This window comes from Penicilliopsis zonata, assembly GCF_001890105.1.
Source record: "Penicilliopsis zonata CBS 506.65 unplaced genomic scaffold ASPZOscaffold_2, whole genome shotgun sequence".
In the NCBI taxonomy this organism is placed as follows: Eukaryota; Fungi; Ascomycota; class Eurotiomycetes; order Eurotiales; family Aspergillaceae; genus Penicilliopsis; species Penicilliopsis zonata.
The window spans coordinates 16,087-33,565 of record NW_019208912.1 but is presented as its reverse complement, the minus strand read 5'-3'; the positions used below and the strand labels follow the sequence as shown (position 1 = coordinate 33,565).

The 17,479-nt window shown below is 43.0% G+C and overlaps 11 protein-coding genes across 11 annotated transcripts; 5 read left to right on the top strand and 6 right to left on the bottom strand.

Moving 5' to 3' along the window:
- Positions 1-334: 334 nt before the first annotated feature.
- ASPZODRAFT_149040 (hypothetical protein) lies at positions 335-1,355 on the top strand (the record flags this gene model as incomplete). The annotated part of the gene is made up of 2 exons (XM_022725451.1): positions 335-543; positions 596-1,355. The coding sequence occupies 2 exons, from the start codon at positions 335-337 to the stop codon at positions 1,353-1,355; spliced, it is 969 nt and encodes a 322-aa protein (XP_022584020.1).
- A 443-nt stretch (positions 1,356-1,798) lies between these two features.
- Positions 1,799-2,782, bottom strand: ASPZODRAFT_127977 (hypothetical protein). Its single transcript, XM_022721887.1, has 2 exons — positions 2,370-2,782; positions 1,799-2,268 (listed from the first exon to the last, which is right to left on the bottom strand). Exons 1-2 carry the CDS (start codon positions 2,520-2,522, stop codon positions 1,852-1,854), a joined length of 570 nt encoding a protein of 189 aa, XP_022584019.1. The 5' UTR covers positions 2,523-2,782; the 3' UTR covers positions 1,799-1,851.
- A 395-nt stretch (positions 2,783-3,177) lies between these two features.
- Positions 3,178-5,256, top strand: ASPZODRAFT_149038 (hypothetical protein; the record flags this gene model as incomplete). Its single annotated transcript, XM_022725450.1, has 2 exons — positions 3,178-3,710; positions 3,765-5,256. 2 exons carry the CDS (start codon positions 3,178-3,180, stop codon positions 5,254-5,256), a joined length of 2,025 nt encoding a protein of 674 aa, XP_022584018.1.
- Positions 5,257-5,298: 42 nt separating this feature from the next.
- Positions 5,299-6,459, bottom strand: ASPZODRAFT_958567 (hypothetical protein). Its single transcript, XM_022730515.1, has 2 exons — positions 5,919-6,459; positions 5,299-5,812 (listed from the first exon to the last, which is right to left on the bottom strand). The coding sequence occupies exons 1-2, from the start codon at positions 6,173-6,175 to the stop codon at positions 5,341-5,343; spliced, it is 729 nt and encodes a 242-aa protein (XP_022584017.1). The 5' UTR covers positions 6,176-6,459; the 3' UTR covers positions 5,299-5,340.
- Positions 6,345-7,539, top strand: ASPZODRAFT_22263 (hypothetical protein). Its single transcript, XM_022727884.1, has 3 exons — positions 6,345-6,759; positions 6,836-7,140; positions 7,204-7,539. Exons 1-3 carry the CDS (start codon positions 6,744-6,746, stop codon positions 7,336-7,338), a joined length of 456 nt encoding a protein of 151 aa, XP_022584016.1. The 5' UTR covers positions 6,345-6,743; the 3' UTR covers positions 7,339-7,539.
- A 360-nt stretch (positions 7,540-7,899) lies between these two features.
- ASPZODRAFT_156623 (hypothetical protein) lies at positions 7,900-8,778 on the bottom strand. The gene is made up of 4 exons (XM_022726274.1): positions 8,733-8,778; positions 8,582-8,652; positions 8,018-8,511; positions 7,900-7,962 (listed from the first exon to the last, which is right to left on the bottom strand). The coding sequence occupies exons 2-4, from the start codon at positions 8,639-8,641 to the stop codon at positions 7,938-7,940; spliced, it is 579 nt and encodes a 192-aa protein (XP_022584015.1). The 5' UTR covers positions 8,642-8,652; positions 8,733-8,778; the 3' UTR covers positions 7,900-7,937.
- A 580-nt stretch (positions 8,779-9,358) lies between these two features.
- ASPZODRAFT_58689 (hypothetical protein) lies at positions 9,359-10,202 on the bottom strand (the record flags this gene model as incomplete). The annotated part of the gene is made up of 2 exons (XM_022728791.1): positions 9,359-9,684; positions 9,905-10,202. 2 exons carry the CDS (start codon positions 10,200-10,202, stop codon positions 9,359-9,361), a joined length of 624 nt encoding a protein of 207 aa, XP_022584014.1.
- An 841-nt stretch (positions 10,203-11,043) lies between these two features.
- Positions 11,044-12,223, top strand: ASPZODRAFT_59014 (hypothetical protein; the record flags this gene model as incomplete). Its single annotated transcript, XM_022728817.1, has 2 exons — positions 11,044-11,134; positions 11,193-12,223. 2 exons carry the CDS (start codon positions 11,044-11,046, stop codon positions 12,221-12,223), a joined length of 1,122 nt encoding a protein of 373 aa, XP_022584013.1.
- Positions 12,224-12,362: 139 nt separating this feature from the next.
- Positions 12,363-13,539, bottom strand: ASPZODRAFT_127972 (hypothetical protein). The gene is made up of 4 exons (XM_022721886.1): positions 13,357-13,539; positions 13,155-13,289; positions 12,803-13,099; positions 12,363-12,750 (listed from the first exon to the last, which is right to left on the bottom strand). Exons 2-4 carry the CDS (start codon positions 13,197-13,199, stop codon positions 12,562-12,564), a joined length of 531 nt encoding a protein of 176 aa, XP_022584012.1. The 5' UTR covers positions 13,200-13,289; positions 13,357-13,539; the 3' UTR covers positions 12,363-12,561.
- Positions 13,540-14,011: 472 nt separating this feature from the next.
- ASPZODRAFT_88638 (hypothetical protein) lies at positions 14,012-15,161 on the top strand. Its single transcript, XM_022730330.1, has 4 exons — positions 14,012-14,128; positions 14,186-14,378; positions 14,437-14,792; positions 14,847-15,161. The coding sequence occupies exons 1-4, from the start codon at positions 14,086-14,088 to the stop codon at positions 14,939-14,941; spliced, it is 687 nt and encodes a 228-aa protein (XP_022584011.1). The 5' UTR covers positions 14,012-14,085; the 3' UTR covers positions 14,942-15,161.
- A 208-nt stretch (positions 15,162-15,369) lies between these two features.
- ASPZODRAFT_127967 (hypothetical protein) lies at positions 15,370-16,591 on the bottom strand. Its single transcript, XM_022721885.1, has 2 exons — positions 15,752-16,591; positions 15,370-15,681 (listed from the first exon to the last, which is right to left on the bottom strand). Exons 1-2 carry the CDS (start codon positions 16,138-16,140, stop codon positions 15,417-15,419), a joined length of 654 nt encoding a protein of 217 aa, XP_022584010.1. The 5' UTR covers positions 16,141-16,591; the 3' UTR covers positions 15,370-15,416.
- Between the last annotated feature and the right edge of the window lie 888 nt (positions 16,592-17,479).

Here is a 17,479-nt window from a genome sequence, read left to right as displayed (position 1 = left end):
TTAATCAAACTGCATTGAAATATTCTTGGGCCACAGATGATTGACAGAGAATGGTGGTCTAGTGGTACTCCCTTTGGAAGTAAATGGAGCCAATATGATTGAGGAGCGTGTTGATAGTTTAGGGAAGTCTATCCAGGGGTAGTGGGGAAGCGCCCCTCAATCATTAACTATTATTACTCCGTACTCTGTTCTGTTGAGTAGATAAAGGAAGGCGGTCAAGCGGGTTTCTGCAACAATAATTTATACGTCAACGCCCAATATATATTGTGAACCCAGAAGGTTATTAGCAAGGAGAGCAGGTTCTCACACATATTATAGAATTTTTTAATCCATAATGATCTCCTCTTCTTTCACACCAAGCCTTACACGGAGAGACACAACCAAATCTGCTAGCACAAGCCATGACAGCACAATCGGTACTGTCCACCCCCCTTTAATAAGTGGAGGAGGTGCATTCGGACCGCAGAGCGCTGGAGCTATCTATCAGCACATCCATGACATGGCCGCCAAGCGTGTTTCGACCCTTGATTATCTCAGGAAGGCGTAGGGTCCATTGTTTGTTAATGAAGAGAGCTCTCCACTAACTCGATCATAGACATGAAGGACGTGTCTACTGGTTTAATACAGTCCATTTCTCAAAGACCGATTTGAACCGTATGCCATATTTCGAGGCCAAGAAATTATCACGCCGCGCCATCAATTACATGTTACTCGGGCTTTCCTTGCCTCCCATTCTAGATGTCAATTCCACGCCATTTGAATACTTACGAGCCCTCAATGCGCTCCTTCTCGAATTTGAGGCTTTCCAGCAAGTGCACCCACCTGATGGCACCTCATCATCTACTTTAGCCAGAACTCGCATTCCGCAGATGTTCAAAAGAGCAACCCACGCCGGTAATAAAACCCGAAGAGCCAGCTCTGCGACAGAGATTGGGTTGCCAATGCAAACAAGCGATCCGTCCGATCTTAAAACGATGTCGGGAAACATTGCTTCTTCTGCTTCCACAGCCGCCTCGGTCATATCTTTCCCCCAAACCGACTCGTCCGAGCTTCTGCCCGGGGAAGAATACTCATATCTCCTAACACCATCATTACCTTTTGAACCGGATTTTTTCGAGACATTTGCAACGCTCTGCGATGTGCTGATAGACTGTTACACCAGACTAGTTACTCTGGTATCCACTCCTGCCATTTGTACCGTGGCTTTAGGAGAAATGTTTTCAAAGGCCGATGCGAAGCTGCGGAAAGTAATGGTCGCAGGTGTAGTCAGGGAATTTGGAGAAATCAGTCGTGCAAGCGCAAAGAATGAGATAGCTAGTGTCAGCCGTGTCGTCTTGGGTGGCTTGTTAGGATAATCTTTGAAAGCCTATACTGTGACTGTTCTCTTTCCTGATTTCGATGAAGGGACTATCTCTACTATCTTCATACTCTTTGAGTGGCAAGAGTCGTTTAGAGGAAGAAAATATATGTAAATACGCCCACTCAGGTTAATTTCCTCTTGATGAGGGATCATGGGATAATACTATAATCTGGATAAGGAAGAGCAGAACCATATATACAAATCGCCCAAGCTGTGCTGGTAGATGTGGGGTTTCCTTTGGAAAGAGTGGAAGATTATAGAAGAAAATAAAAAGCTCTATTCATAAAATGGCAGATACAAATACAGTAGGCACGGATATCCACATCTCCATCTTGTATCATCAAAAGTGTAAGGCTCATAACACACCGCTCAAACGTAATATAAAAGCGAATAAAGACACCCCATATGCTGGCTGAATAACTCCGCAAAGAATCGAAAACGCCGGTAAATGCAACTACTCGACTTGGCAGCCCATAATAAGGACTCACGCATCATAATTGCATATGTTTTTCTTTTTCATGTTGTTCACCAAACACTCGACGACTCATCTCAAGGACGGCCTCAAACCCCTCCCGACCAAGCTTCGCATTCTGGCTAAATCTTTCGATACTGGCCTCTTCGACTTTGTTTTTGATCTTCTGCCATCCACCGCATAGTGCAGTTATCTGGGCTTCTTGTTTGAATTCCGTGGTGGTCCTTGGCTTCAGTTGCGAAGGCTTGTAGACAACAGTTTCTTGGACGTTGAGAACGTTGGACCATGTAAGGTTTGAAGAGCACATTGTGACTTTTTTTGAGACTGGATCAACATATGAAATCTCATAGACATGAGATGTAGGGTTGCCTCCGAACAACGAGGATACCCAGTGTGGCACCGACTGATTGCAAGTGATCAAGCGTTCTGTTCGTAACTAGAATAGTGGAAAGCTCGAGTTAGTTTACAAACGTGGTACAATCATCGATGTCCATGTTGATATCACAGAATAATTATTCGAACAGATGAAAAACTTACAATTCCTGTCTCCGGGTCCACAGTCCGAGAGAGTGTATCAACTGCGACAACATGGGTCGACTTGTCATTCCAGGGGCAGTATTTGCGCCAGTTCGCAGTCGACACCTCGTCCCAAGAATAATCGAATGTGCAGTCTGAGGAAAAAACCTTCATGGCGCGAGGGCTCGCGATTGAGGCTTCACGTTAAGCGTTTCCGATATCGTGGCAAATAAAAAAAGTATCGTGCAGTAATTTAGCAAAAAAACGCAGTTGCTTTTGGTTAAACGATGGCGTCGGCCTTAAAACACGAGGGTATGCTGTTTATGGGAGAGATGGGACGTGTGGTGACCTGAAAATAATTCTAGAGTATTTTATGTATGCTCTGGGAGGAAAATGAGGGAGAAAACTCGCTGAATAAAAAGATGGGAAAAGATAGTAGAAAGGTCTAGCGTTGCCCCCCAGCAAGATCGCTAGATATTATTATTGATGGGGATGATGCAAGTGAAAAAAAGTCTTGCCGCCCGGTCGGTCCGTCGCCTTCTAAGCCTTAGATAGGTACTATTTGGAGTCCTGATAAAGGCGAATTTCGGGATTTTTCGGCTGGTTCCGTGGAGCGCCCGTCGCCCAGTTAAAAATCTATTTTCACAAGCTAACTACGTACGGAGTAGGTAACTAGCTGCAAGCCAAAAAAAAAAAAAAAGGCCAAGACCATGTTCACTCGGTAAACTCGAGGTACTAACTGTCTGATACAAGTTTAAAAAATCATTATCTTTTTAACCCTTACCCTGCTGGTATCAAGCCTGTTACTTAGGCATATTATGTATTGAAAATGGCAACTTTACCATCTGTGCCCGGTTCCTCACAAGCCCACAACGCATTGGACTCTATACTGTCTGCTCCGTGGACATTTCTTCACCCGACAAACAATGTATATACTGACACTGTCCACTCTGCGAAAAGTCTCTTCGATTCGCTAGCCAAATCTGTCAGTGAAACTCAGTATGCGCGCCAGAAGTTCAATCGGAAACGCAAACGATCTGAAGTCGATGAAGATACGACGAACCAGCTTCTTCGACTAAAACAGCTTTATGTCGATGGTTTCACTTCGGACCAGATATGGGAACAGGCCATGCTTATCCTTGAGTCGGTTGGACTTGAGGTAAAACGGGATATCTCTTTAAGGGTGCCGTGTGATACAAAATCATCCGATGAGGAGACTGGAATCAGCGATTTCGATGATGACGAAGAAAGGAACGATACCTTTGATCAGCAAGAATCCGAGTTATATGACGAGCAATTGCAAGAAACTGCATCGGAAACTTTGGATATGGACATCTTGGGGTCTGAGCAGGAAGATCCGTCGCATGATTCCTCGCATGATAAAGACGCCGACTCCGAACGACAGGGGAAAGGCAGTGACGATGTCTACATGCAGGATCCTTTTGGCCTGAATGATGGCTTCTTTTCCATCGATGATTTCAACAAGCAGACTGAATTCCTAGAACAACTAGACGCCAAAGGGGAGCCAGAGGATGAAAGCGATGACGATGATATTGACTGGCACGCTGATCCTCATGCTTTGGGAGGGGCATCCTCGATCCCTGCTAAATCTTCCCGCCCAAAGAACCAAAATGACGCGGAGGTCAATGATTCTGATGAGAGTAGTGAAGATGATGGGCCCACCTTCGGCGACATGGAGCTAGAATCAGGGCTGGAGGATGAAAACGAATCCTCCTTTGGCGACGAAGAAAATCCAGGGTTTCTCAATACAAATGACATCAAGTACGCCGACTTCTTTGCACCTCCTCCCCGGAAAGTTACATCTAAGAAGTTCCGTGCTCTTCCCAAAACCCAGCCTGCCATCCAAGAAGACGATATTGAACGGGCAATGGCAGATGTTCACCGTGATTTGTTTGCTGATGGTATGTCAGTGGAGGACGAGGACCCCTTTGCTACGCCTGATGGCGATAAGGATCTCAGATCCACACATGAAAGACAACGAGCACGTATTGCAGATGAAATCCGTCGTTTGGAGGCGGCAAATATTGCCAAAAAAGATTGGATGCTTGCTGGTGAAGCCAGGGCCCCCGAAAGACCGACCAACTCTCTCATCGAAGAAGATCTAGAGTTCGAAAGAATCGGCAAACCCGTTCCCGTGGTTACAAATGAGTTAACAGAAGGCATCGAAGAACTTGTGAAACGTCGAATTATCGCTAAGGAGTTTGATGAAGTCATCCGCCGTCGTCCTGGGGTTTCTGATGGCCAAGCTACAAAGAGAGGCCGATTCGAACTTGAGGACACCAAACCACAACAAAGTCTCGCTGAGCTTTATGAGACTGAACATCTTCGCACAGCAGACCCAAATTTCCTAGACAAGAAAGATCAAAAGTTAATGAGGGAACACAGCGAGATTTCCAACTTGTGGAAGGAGATCAGTTCTCAGTTAGACACTCTGTCTAATTGGCATTACAAACCAAATGTACCTCAGGCAACTATCAGCAGTATTGCAGATGTCGCAACAATCACAATGGAAGATGCCCGTCCAACGGTCAGTCATTCCATCAATGAACAAGCCACGCTGGCGCCACAGGAAATTTATACTCCTGGTGACGACGGTAAAATCAACGGCGAAGTGAGTCGCAAGAATGGTGCATCTATAGCCAAGGAGGAAATGTCACGGGAAGAAAAGTCTAGGATGCGTCGGCAGGAGAAGGAGAGGCAGAAGAAGGCTGGTTTTGAAGCCGGTTCCAAGAACTCCAACAAGATATCCGAGAAGCAGCAAGTTATTTCAAACTTGAAGAAGGGAGGTGTCAAGCTTATCAGTAAGCAGGGTGAGGTGACGGATATTCATGGTAGTCGTGTTGGTAATGGGCATCAAAAAGCGGGTGCCGATACATTGAAGCTATAGAGAACAGAACTGGGTTTCTTTATAATAACAATAATCTAGGCTACCTAATTATCTATAACTATCCTTTCAACACTTTCCAGGTTCCTAGTTATGTGTAGTAGTGTCCTTCAAACGTATCAGGTGAAGTGAAATATTCTCCTTCTTATACGTTTCGGAATCGGGATCGTCTTGGATCTCTTCGATATGAAATACCTTCCTGGCCTGTTTCATAAACCTGATATCTGCTCTTCGCCGTCGTTTATAACAAAAGTAACAGACAGATTCTGGGCCCAGAAGTTGTTGAAGTGTATCGATCAAAAGAGGGAAAGCGGGTTCGAAATAAACACAGTCGGCAGCTAGAACGACCGCTGGATGAGTAGGTATGAAGTCGGGAAGATCTTCTCCCCAATTGAGTATGCCTGCCATGGCTGTAGATGAAGCATTATTCAGTTGAATATTTGTTTGCATGAGTTCAAGCATGGGTTTTTGGTCTGTGAGATAAATAGAATTTTGATTCACATCGCAACCGCGAGCAACTGCCAATCCCACAAGGCCACCGCCGGCTCCTAATTCGACACTGTGAATGGATCAGCATGGCGATACTTTTCGTAAAAGGAGACCGGTCCCTCTGGATCTCTCGCAAAAAAAAGGAGAGAAATCCTCACTGCCACAGGCGTACTAACATGGTTTTATCTATCAAATCGGACTTGTGCTGGCGTAGGAGATATTTAGCGAGAACCATTCCAGCTGGCCATAATTGACCTCCGCATCCTTCCTTCAGATCTTCTTTGAGGTGTAGAGGCACCTCCAGTAGGCCATCAAAAGTGACACTGCTTATCCCTGCCGTTTTTAGGTCCCTTGGAGGCACCAGGGACTCACTCAAACTAAATGAAGCATCAATCCCTGGTGACTCAGGCCTAGAACTGGTGATGTCGTCCATGAAGAAGATAACTCTGATGGAGCCTCGGGTTAGAAAAGCGGATATATTAGGCTAGGTATAGAAAGATAGAGGGGCAGGATATAGTTTACTATGTGCGGCCGCGTATTGATAGTGGGTAGGTATTTTTTCAGGTTTAGCACGCCGAGAAATTTTTACAACTATAGAGCACTCCATCATTCATTGGAATCGAACCGGCAATCCAGATTGGTGTGGTTTGTCGGCATAAAAAAAATCCAAGCAAAGAAGCTAATAATGATTCCTTGGGTGTGATTAGAATGACTCGTTCAAAGCTCTTGAAATCTTTCTGACGTCATTAAGTTCTGCAACTACTGGATCTGCCTCCTTGGCTTTTTCCGCATCGCGAAGCGACATTCTGCAACTCTAACTCCCTATTTCATGGTTCTATAGTCATTACGACGTCATCGCATGTCTTTCCAGGGTCTTCCAAAATGGCAATAGTAATTCCCAGGGAACTATTCAAAAGGCCTCCCAATCCCCCTCCTTAAGAGTTTTTGTGTTCCAACCATTAGCTTTCAATTATCGGAATACTATAACAAATACGTCCAAAATGACTACTTTGCACTGTGAGTATTGTATATTTGAAATGGAGTATCTACCACTTTATCAAGAAGGAAATTTCTCATACCTTTTGAATCTTAGACTTGCCTCCCGTGAAGCCCTCTGCCATTGCACTGGGCACGATTTTCACTCACACTGCTTCTTTGGGCATCCTTGCCCCCGTATTTGGGGATACCTATCATCGTGCCCAAGCTGCCAATTCAAAGGAAGAATTTATCAAGTCGAAGGAAGCAGCAGGAGCAGCTGCAGCTTGGGGCAGCTCCCTCGTTGGAAGTGCGGTGCAGACCTACGGAGTGGCTGCTCTGATCAATGCAACCGGTACTCTGAGTTATAAGGGCGCAGCATATTTGGGAAGCTTGATCTTCATGGCTAGTGCCGCCCCAAGCGTGAGTCCTCCATACAACCACCCTGTTCAGAATCATTTCCCTGACTCGAGTGTACGAATATAGTTCATCTCTCAAATCTTCACCGAGAAAAGACCGCTTGATACTGTGGCTGTTGGTGCAGTCAGCAGAGTTTTCGAGACGGTAGGGTTGAGCTTGTTCTTAACCTGGTGGGGTACTCGCACGAACCCTTTTGATTAGATTCAAGTGATTCTTCATGACGAATCTAGTAGACTGTTGGGTTATATGTGGGAATATTTCTATGGTATCAATTTGATGCCATATATGTATAAGTTTGCAGCCCAGAACATATCTGAGGATGGTTTCAGTCATGCATAATAATCACTATAGTCCAGGCAACAACACAACAATGGTGTTCAGTAATAATAAAATAGTTCTTCTAAACCATGGTACTTTATTCTAAAATATGGCATACTGTCAAGCAGAAACGCAAATATATTTGAGTTAGAAGTAACCAGCTCTTGCTACCAAGCCATCCAGATCCGCGCAAGAGCCAGTTGTATATAGTGTCAAAATAGGACTTGAAACCATTTTGAACCCAGGTAATACCCATAAGCTTAAGTATAAGGAAATAAAGGTTGTTCTATATTAATTCTACCTACGATGGCAGAAGACAGAAGTGAAGGAAGGATTAAAGGACAGCATGCTATAAATCTGAGTACCAATAATCATATTTCTAGTATTTATCGTGAAACTCATAAGGAAACTTAGATTTAAAACAATTATATTGCTCCAGTGTACAAATTTAACACAATTGGCATTTATCTATGGCGAAAAAACTAGACAAAGGTACGACATGGGTACCTAAGAGAGATTATTAGCCTGCGAAGACGAACACATCGGGGGGGGATGTACATACACGGCAGGATAGCCATGCTCATCACCGAGTTGGTATTTCGATGCAGAATTCAGATTGCAGGGAGTTGGAGGTAAACCATTGGCGCCCAATGCATTTTGTACACTACTTTTGTCTTTGTTGAAAAGGGCAGCCAGGCCACGTTCCTCGCCTTCTCGTTTTGACTCCACAAGCTGCTTTTCACCCGCCTCCCCAATCTTTAAAGCAGAATCGTTGGGGGCTGCACGGCTGCCGAAACTAAGGAGGCCGACAGCATCTGCCTGGTTAACAGTGCTGAGCCTGGGGTAGTTTCTGCGAACGTCACGCTTCCAGTAGGGATTATCGGCAAGGTCTGCTGCGGGAACAGTCACCGGGTCATCGTAAGATAAAGGCGGCAGGGCTCCTGGCGAGGGGTTGCGGAATTGAGCATTCAGTGGAACTCCTGTCGAACGGGTTGGGTCGACTGCCAGGAGACGTCGCAACCGCTCCCAAATACCAGTAGATTGAACGGTATATTTCTATGACCGATATTAGCCAGGCACCAGAGAGCATCATAAAGAATTCTGCAGCATTCGCAGAATGTCTCACCTTATGAACATCAATCACATGGGAGGCCGCTTTGGCGGCTTTCAACACCTCGCGAGACATGCTGGCTGAAGCTTTGAGCTTTGATTAGCATTGATATTCCAAATTTGACAGATCATTTTCAACATGACATGGTTTGATGAAATTCACATACAGGTTAATATTCTTCAATCCAAGAAACAATGACGACTTGATAGAGCAGTGCGTTAGAATTAGAGTACCAGATCAGATAGGTGCGGCCGAACTTCCGGGTTATCATAATTCCGGGTATTCATTTGAGTCTTGGCTGACCAGCGCCTAATTTGATAGCTTATGATTGGCACGTTTTCTACTAGGACCTACGGAGTAGGTACCTACTACCTACGGAGTACTACCTCGATAATAACAACTACCTGGTAGGTGGGTGGATACCTTGGACCTAACTTTAGACTCTATTAACTACCTGGGAGTTGGTGATGTGCTACGAAGTAGTAGCTATTCATTACCACGGAATTATGAAATGTTTCAATAGGTAGTTAATTGATTTTCTGGTACTCGATGATTTCTTGGTCGGCATTTGAGTCGATATTGAAAATTTAACCCAAGAACCGAATCCTAATGTACCTAGGTACTATCTAGCTATACTATAAGAGTTAATGCCTGGGAGCTGCACTCGCTCCTTCCACAAAACGTAAGTATTGGAACTAACATATCCAAGCAAACGCATGTTAGAGGTTCCCTGAACCATCGATCACTCCCGGCTCATCCTATATCTCGCACACTTCGCTTATAACCCATTATTTATAGGTCATTCCCATTCAGAACCCCATCTACCAGTTTCTGTACTGCCTCAACAGTTGCATCGGGCCCCCCAGCTTTGGAGAGCAAAACCTTACCATTCTTATCAATAGCAAAAACCCCTCTAGTTGTGCCTTTTGGTAACTTCTTCATCCCAATCGCGGCAATTAGTGTGGCATGAACGTCGCAAAGCAGAGGATAAGGAAGGCTCTGTTTCGTTTGGAAAGTGGTATTGGCTTTGGGTGAATCGGTGGATAAGCCATATATAGAAAAGCCAGTTGAGGTCAAGTGATCATGATTATCCCGGAATAAACAGGCCTGTTTGGTACCTTCCGAGATGGTGAGAACATGATACTTGAAATTGGAAATAATATATCTTTCATTTTATGGTATTCATCTCACAATAATGCGAACAAAGTTTGGTATTTTGATGAAATGACCTTTTTCTCATCTTCCAATATTGAGCCCATGAAGATAGCTGAACTATTTCGTGGCCAATAAATGGGGATAATACTGCAGGCATTGGTGGTTATAAGAAATATGACTTACATCCAGGAGTCGAAGCTCTGGGATATGTGAAGAGCACAACACCCGACTTGCTCTCGTCTAGGAGGCTTCTCAGTGTCACTTTTCCTCCATCATTTTTCTCAAGTTCCCCACCGAACCCGTCAAGTGATATAGTATCGCCAACTTGTGGTAAACCTTTTGAGGAGAGGTTACCATGTGAAGTGTCGTCATTTGTTTTAGCAGTTTGTCTGCTCCGGTTGACTGCTGTACTTGCTGTCTTCTTTCTTTTCTCTGGGGCTGGAGATTGTGTGCGTATTTTGCGCTTTCTTAATTCAACCATGTTGATGTGAAAAGGTGTGGATTATCTTGATGATAGTAGAAGTGATTGGGTTGGGGGAGGATTGAGGTCTACTCCGACCTAGTAACTAGTAGGTAACGTTACCTAGTAAGATAGTAACTAAATAGTAACGTCAAGTGATCAGTCAGCTAGCAATAGTAACCAGCTAATTACTCTGTATATAAGATGATTAACACACTGCTACAAAAACTACTCTGGCTTTATTTATAACAACAGTCTATTTCAATGGGTAAAGTTGGGCCGAGTCAAGATTAGAAATTGCTTCGATTTTGAATGACTTGACAGTACCCTAAGTAGGTTACTATATTTTTACAGTCTTTTGACAGTAAATTACGCCGCAGCGGCTATGTGGTATATTACTATTAGGCGCAGATCCTTATACTCTAGGCAAATGCATAAATGATATCCTAGTTATGATCTTTTAGTTTTAACTAGAGGAATAATATCAATATACTGTATTCATCAACATAATTAGATGGTTCATATAGAATAGGAGCAGAATTATGGCACTAAGCCTGACATAACAGGATCTAGGCCTATTATGGCAGGATATAGCCCAATGGTAATAAATACATGTATCTCCGCGATTATAGTTAGTTATTCAATAGCTAGTTACTTTATAACTAGATGTTATCTAACTAGTTAGTTACCTTCAAACCTAACATAATGGATCTCATGAACTAGTCACATAATTGCTCTGAATATATGCAGTCTGATTAACTTACTATTATATGTCATGACTATCTCCCATGGCAATAAGGTAGCTGTTATATGTCATACCGGTTCTGTTTCCTGCAAAGAAAGGATGTTTTGTATCTCATCCATGTCATATCATATATTCCCCCTTGCGAAGCTTTCGTGTCTCAAACCTCACACTATCACAAGAAATTTGCGGACAGCTCTTTTTTTCCCTGGTAAGTCTTCAAGGCCTCATTTGAGGGACACACAAGTGCTGAACCGTTGTTTCAATAGGGCATGGTGTGCAGCGCGTCGGCATGATTGATTCGTGGATAGAACGCTTTCCTAATTCTACCCGGCACTTTCTAAACGAAATGGATGATATCCTAGGATATCGTCTCTCCCGAATAATATGCGACGGTCCAAATTCACTCCTAAATCAAACTGAAAACTCACAACCAGCTATCATGGCAACATCATTACTGATCCTACGGCTCCTTGAGATCGAGTTCGGATTTAATACAAGAACATCTGTGGATGTCACACTCGGACACAGTCTGGGAGAATTTTCAGCTCTAGTCGCTGGAGGTTATATTCAGTTCCGTGATGCACTCAGACTAGTCCAGCGTCGAGCCGAGATTATGGCTCAATGCACCCACGAAGCGTCAGAGAAATCCGGTGAAAACTACGGGATGATAGCGCTAATATGCGAACCAGAGCATCTTGATGCTTTACTCAAGTCAATTTATGAATTTCTTGATTTTCAACCAAACCACTTTGATAATGACAATACAGGCTGTGAAACAACTTCTATCCGCCAAGTGATGGTTGCGAATATCAACTCCAGGAATCAGATCGTATTAAGTGGTAGCATTGAGAAGATCAAAACACTTCTCATCCAGCTCCGACAATTTGGGGGGCATGATCCCCGCGCAGTGAAGCTAAAAAGCGAGAGCCCTTTTCATAATCCCATCATGACCCCGGCTGCGGATTACATGCGAGACGCTCTAGAAAAAATCCAAATCACATATCCAAAACAAATAGCATGCATCTCCAATGTCTCTGGTCTCCCGTTCAAGTCGGAAACTGATATTAAAGATTTGTTATCTCAACAATGCATTAGTACTGTCAGGTGGTGGGACAGCATCAAATTTCTAGATCGAGAGCGGGGGATAAGATCCTGGATTGGACTGGGGCCAGGTAAGGTCGGAAGAAATCTTGTTGGGAAAGAAGTGGGCAGAGTACAAACTAAGGGTGATGGTGTGTGGGCCATCTGCGCTCCCCAGGATGTTGAAGATGTTCTACTTGCCTTGGACCAGATTTAGATGAATGCTTTCAATATTTAGGTTTAATGGGCTATAAAGCTGTAACTTATGGAGGGGAAACGGTGAAAAGAGAATATTAATATTTGTATTTAACCGCTCCTATGTATTTATGCAAAAAACCTAGATATATATGATGCAGGGCATACCAAAACATATATACGCCATAGAATAAAGAATAACCACAAAACAGTACAATATTAACAATACCAAGGAGTAGTTTAAAGTAATTTATTTTTCTCAATGATATGTCATTGTAATATCTCCATGAAAGTATTTAGCCTACAGTCTACCGGATAGAGTATGAAATGCATCTATATATAGACCATAAGACTGAATGATCAAATCGATGCTAAACCAGGAACCCACAAATTACCAATTCTTTGAATCTCTGAAACAAACTTCTGGTTTGTGATTTGTAGGCCGCCCGGGTTCGAGATTGTGGCTTTCGCCCCAAGAGCTTGGCCATCAGGACAATAGAATGGATTCTGGAGCAGCTGGATGTAGGCGGTTTGGATCGCTCGAAAAACCTGTGAAGCCTTAGCGTTTAAGACTCTGTCTCTGGAAAGCGAATGGACGAACCGGTTTAAGATCTGAGTCTCCTAACCCAACAACCGAAATGTCCTTTACTCTTTCCATTTCAGCTGACATCGATTCTCCAACTACATCCACAATAATCAAAAATTTAACACCAGTGGTGGTTTGCCAGCCATAAGCGGCAAACCTCTCATCAACGGCATGGAGGAGACCGAGGTCCTGATCAATCGATGTCTGCTTCTGTCGAACTTCCAACAGATCAAGGCAGGAATTCAGAAGGAAAGAAAAGTCGAGTTCGGAGTCTGAGTATGGAGTAAACATTGAGATATGAAGAGGATTATCCTGAATGATTGTCAGCATCTATCAATGGGATTGGATGGCAAGCGCTACCACTTACAGCTTTGCCGATAAGTGCAATACAGGCGATCTTTGGGCACCCCATTTTTAGCATTCTTTCCAGCTTGATAAGGCCCTTTAGTATTATTTGCTATGTAGGTAAAGTAGTATTTAATATTGACTGGGCCAAATGACACTATGTTAAGTGGTTATTAGAACTGTACTTATTAGAGAGAAGGGTCTGGAACATTCAAGGTACTTACCTTTCTGATCAGATGTGAATAAGATGGGATGCTGTCCTGACTATTTTATTTGCGAATCGAATCATGTAGGTTCAGCAAATAGGTCTACCAAGTAGTTATCGGATAGTTACTCTGGTTACCTTAAGGTACCTAGGGGCCTACTAGGTAGGTATTTAGGTAGCTTCTCCGAACGTCAGGTTTGAGGACAGACCCAGTTAAGTAAGTGTTTTGAACTACCTACCTAGTAGGTAGTTAGGCACTTGGAGCCAGTAACTGCCTTATAGTTAGTTGACTACCTAGGTACCTAGGTAGAAATGTAACTATTAGTTAACTAGGTAGGTACTAGGTAGTTATAGTAGGTTAGGTAGTTACCAGGTACTAAGTACCTGTTAGCTAGGTAACCATTAACTACTAGGGAGTTGGTTACCTGTCTAACTGCGTAAGTTACCAGGTAACTACAGGTATAACTATTACACAGGTAACCTGCATGTAACATAAGAATGTTACACTTTATTACTGTAATATAGTGTTTTTTTTGGATTTAATACATGAATTGTAATTTCACCTTGCTGCTCCACTAAGCCCACGAATCAGATAGAGGATTATCTCTTCTTGTCATCCCGGGGCTCCAAATCTCCAACTGGATAGCCACGGCGACACCATCTTCACCTGCCATCATCCCTCAGCTGTCGGCAACGTTTTATGGTGGCGAGGTTTTATTCTACTTATAAATGAAATAATACCGTCGCAATGCTGCCCTTACTCAAGTCACATATCCCTCGCAGGCTTGGTGGTTAGTACAGAACATTGATCTGCATTGACTTCAATTCACACTCACCACCAGAGATAGCGCGACCACAATTGATCCCCTCGTTCCCACACAGTTATCAATCTGCGTCTTTTTCGAGCTCGGTTATCAAATCTGCCTCAGCACTTGAACCCCATGGACGCCCTAGTCAGAGCCTGACTGCATCCGGCAAAGTACGGAAAGAAGTACCCTTGCCTAGCGAGGAAAAGAAGGAAGGCGCCATGCAATATGTCCTGTATGTGTTTCCAAAGACATAACCTAAAAACCGATATTTTGCTCACATATGTTTGAAGAACTACACTTGATCAAGTTGCAAATTGGGCACGCCAAAGTTCTCTCTGGCCCATGACCTTTGGTCTCGCATGTTGTGCCGTGGAGATGATGCACCTCTCTACTCCACGCTACGACCAGGATCGCCTGGGTATCATTTTCAGAGCTTCTCCACGACAGTCCGACGTTATGATTGTGGCCGGAACCTTGACAAATAAAATGGCTCCCGCCCTTAGGCAAGTCTACGATCAAATGCCTGACCCTCGTTGGGTCATCAGCATGGGCAGCTGTGCAAATGGCGGCGGCTATTACCATTACAGCTACTCGGTGGTCCGCGGATGCGATAGAATCGTCCCTGTTGATGTTTATGTTCCTGGATGTATGCTTTCTGCTTCCCTCTATCTCTCTAGAACCTGCTGACTGGTCTAATAAGGCCCCCCCACATCTGAGGCATTGATGTACGGAATCTTTCAACTCCAAAAGAAGATGAGACAAACCAGGATTACCCGCATGTGGTACCGCCGTTGATCATCCAGCATTCGACTAGCGGGAGTATTGTGATAGAGGAAGGTGATAAGTGTGGAGTGTCTGCTTAAATGGAATTCGACAGCATTCTGCCTAGTTCCAGCCTACAATGTAACAACATGTCTCTTTGAAGAAGGCTGGTTCGTATTACTTATTAAAAACAATGGTGAATATATTTTTTGTTGTAGATCTCAGAAAATGCCACTATAAACTTCTGCTACCTGACGTACATAGGTGCTAGCCTTATATATCATCTCAGCCATTGACAATTACACCACCATTGGGATGCAAACATTGTCCAGACATGTAACTGCTGTCTTGGCTCGCGAGAAACACAAAACAAGTTGCAACTTCACTCGGTTGTCCAGGACGGCCCATTGGCACACTACTAAATTGCTCCATTGCAGCGGAAGTCATTGAAGAAGGGATAAGGGGTGTCCAAACTAATAAGAGATCTCAGTCATCTGGGCAATTTTACTTATCTTAATAGAAACGTACTTGGTCCAGGGCATACACAATTCACACGAATACCTTTGCTTATCTGTTGATTAGATAATGCACGTGTGAATGCGACGATTGCACCCTTAGTGGATGTATAATCCAATAGGTCCCCTCTACCAATATAGGGGTTCACCGAGGCACAGTTGATTATTGTGGAACCCTTTTTCATATTAGGGATTGCATACTTTGAAAGATAGAAGAATGGATGGATATTAGTATCAAATGTGCATTGCCATTGATCTCTAGCAGAATACATTGTATGATCAGCAACGGCCTTGCAATAGAAAGCGAAACTAACGAGGACCAGCTTACTCAGATAAGTCATTTATATCTTGAATCATATTCTGAAATGCTGCATTGTTTATCAGTATATCAATGCCTCCCATAGATTCAATGGCAAAGTCGATAATTTTTTGGCAGTTCTCTTTACTGCGGATATCAAGAGGTAGGCAATGGCATTCATGCCCAGCTTCTTTAGTTCTTCTTTTTGTTTCCTGGGCATCTGTTTCTTCTTCTGGTAGGTAGATTATCAGACTAGATGCCCCCTCCATGGCGAATAAGATCGCAATGGCGCGGCCGATTCCAGAATCTCCTCCTGTAATCACGGCTCTTTTACCCTCTAACTTTCCTGCAGCTTTGTAGGACTGGCACCCGCCATCTTCTGTGGGAATATACATGGAGGTTGGCTTGGGGTCCGGCATTACCGCCTCTAGTCCAGGCTTTTTTTGGTGATGAATGGGAATTCGGTGGCCTTCACAGTTGTTATGGAACGCCAGAATTACTTTCGTCAAGTAGTGACTCACCAGGTTGAAATTGAGACTCGGCACCCCGGGCTGGCTTCTCAGTAAAGGCTTGCATGGTTCTTATAATGGTCCGTCGTTAGGTTGTTAATTAGGCCAGAGGAGGGAATACCAAAAGAAATAACAAGGCCGCGACAGAAATATCAGTGAGTTTGCGGCCCCTTAAATGTGTTATATACAATGTTTAAAGTCTTCGTCAGAGTGACGTCTCTTCATACAATTTATTTAGAAATATTTTAAACCTAGGGAGTAAAACCCACGAAGCATCTTCTTTGCTCGGGCTTGGTAATGCTGAGATCAGCTTGCTATGATGCAATAGAAGTCATGGCCTTCCATACTAACGCACAGCAGAATTTCTCCAGCAGATGATATAATGTTCATCAAACCATATCATATCATTTAATATGCCTAGTTACTGCTAGGAGATTAAGACATTGTATATAGAGTACTGGGCGACGCGAGAATGGTATGCTCATAACTATATGACCATTTGGATTTCAGCAACTTTATCATGGAATAGTACTAGAGTAAAGAAGCGTCCATTTGGTAGTAGTTATATATCCAATTCATATCTATTCTCAATAGCTTTATTAAGCACTGTATAAATCCCCTTTGTTTATTGAAATACATTACAGTGCAAATGTCCCACAATCAAGAGCTGAAAGGGATAATTTATAAGTATTTGAAAGAGGTTATACGTCGTAAAAGTGGGTATCAGATACACCTGCCTGTCTACCTAAGATAAGGTACTCTATAGTTAACTAGGAGTAGAGCACTAACTATGTAGCTATAGAGTAACTAACTGGAACCACCAGCCCAAGGTGCTAATGTGTGCATTAGTAAGGTAGCAAGGGTCACCTTTGAGCATATAGGTGGTGGCAACTATGCACGGACCTCGGTCAACTATGGCAGAAAAAAAAATTCTGCCATAGTTGACCGAGGTCCGTGCACTGTGGAATTCTCAAAAATACAATGCCAAGGTATTTATATTTCTTATTATTAAAATTCTTATATTAAATATATAAAAACTAGTAAAAACTATAACTATTTTATAAATATTTTATAATCATTTAGAGATTTATAAATTATATTTAAACATTTTAATTATTAAAAAAATAATTCTCTATTATTTAATAATTATTTAGAATTTTTAAATAATTTCTATAGAAATTCCTTAGAACTTTAGATAATAACTAATTTATTTTAAATATTTACTAAATGATTATAAAATATTTATATA

Excerpts from the sequence above, each read along its gene's own strand:
- ASPZODRAFT_127977 (XM_022721887.1), bottom strand. The coding sequence starts at position 2,522 with ATGAAGGTTTTTTCCTCAGACTGCACATTCGATTATTCTTGGGACGAG. Across the intron at positions 2,269-2,369 it reads TGGACCCGGAGACAGGAATT|TTACGAACAGAACGCTTGAT; the intron begins GTAAGTTTTTCA and ends CCACTATTCTAG.
- ASPZODRAFT_958567 (XM_022730515.1), bottom strand. The coding sequence starts at position 6,175 with ATGGACGACATCACCAGTTCTAGGCCTGAGTCACCAGGGATTGATGCT. Across the intron at positions 5,813-5,918 it reads GATTTGATAGATAAAACCAT|TGTCGAATTAGGAGCCGGCG; the intron begins GTTAGTACGCCT and ends ATCCATTCACAG.
- ASPZODRAFT_22263 (XM_022727884.1), top strand. Across the intron at positions 7,141-7,203 it reads TGGCTAGTGCCGCCCCAAGC|TTCATCTCTCAAATCTTCAC; the intron begins GTGAGTCCTCCA and ends GTACGAATATAG.
- ASPZODRAFT_156623 (XM_022726274.1), bottom strand. The coding sequence starts at position 8,641 with ATGTCTCGCGAGGTGTTGAAAGCCGCCAAAGCGGCCTCCCATGTGATT. Across the intron at positions 8,512-8,581 it reads ATGTGATTGATGTTCATAAG|AAATATACCGTTCAATCTAC; the intron begins GTGAGACATTCT and ends TATCGGTCATAG. Across the intron at positions 7,963-8,017 it reads GAGCATGGCTATCCTGCCGT|GTACCCATGTCGTACCTTTG; the intron begins GTATGTACATCC and ends AATCTCTCTTAG.
- ASPZODRAFT_127972 (XM_022721886.1), bottom strand. The coding sequence starts at position 13,199 with ATGGGGTGCCCAAAGATCGCCTGTATTGCACTTATCGGCAAAGCT. Across the intron at positions 13,100-13,154 it reads TTGCACTTATCGGCAAAGCT|GATAATCCTCTTCATATCTC; the intron begins GTAAGTGGTAGC and ends ACAATCATTCAG. Across the intron at positions 12,751-12,802 it reads GAGACTCAGATCTTAAACCG|GTTTTTCGAGCGATCCAAAC; the intron begins GTTCGTCCATTC and ends AAGGCTTCACAG.
- ASPZODRAFT_88638 (XM_022730330.1), top strand. The coding sequence starts at position 14,086 with ATGCTGCCCTTACTCAAGTCACATATCCCTCGCAGGCTTGGTG. Across the intron at positions 14,129-14,185 it reads TATCCCTCGCAGGCTTGGTG|CGCGACCACAATTGATCCCC; the intron begins GTTAGTACAGAA and ends CACCAGAGATAG. Across the intron at positions 14,379-14,436 it reads GGCGCCATGCAATATGTCCT|AACTACACTTGATCAAGTTG; the intron begins GTATGTGTTTCC and ends ATATGTTTGAAG.
- ASPZODRAFT_127967 (XM_022721885.1), bottom strand. The coding sequence starts at position 16,140 with ATGCCGGACCCCAAGCCAACCTCCATGTATATTCCCACAGAAGATGGC. Across the intron at positions 15,682-15,751 it reads GATATAAATGACTTATCTGA|AGATCAATGGCAATGCACAT; the intron begins GTAAGCTGGTCC and ends GTATTCTGCTAG.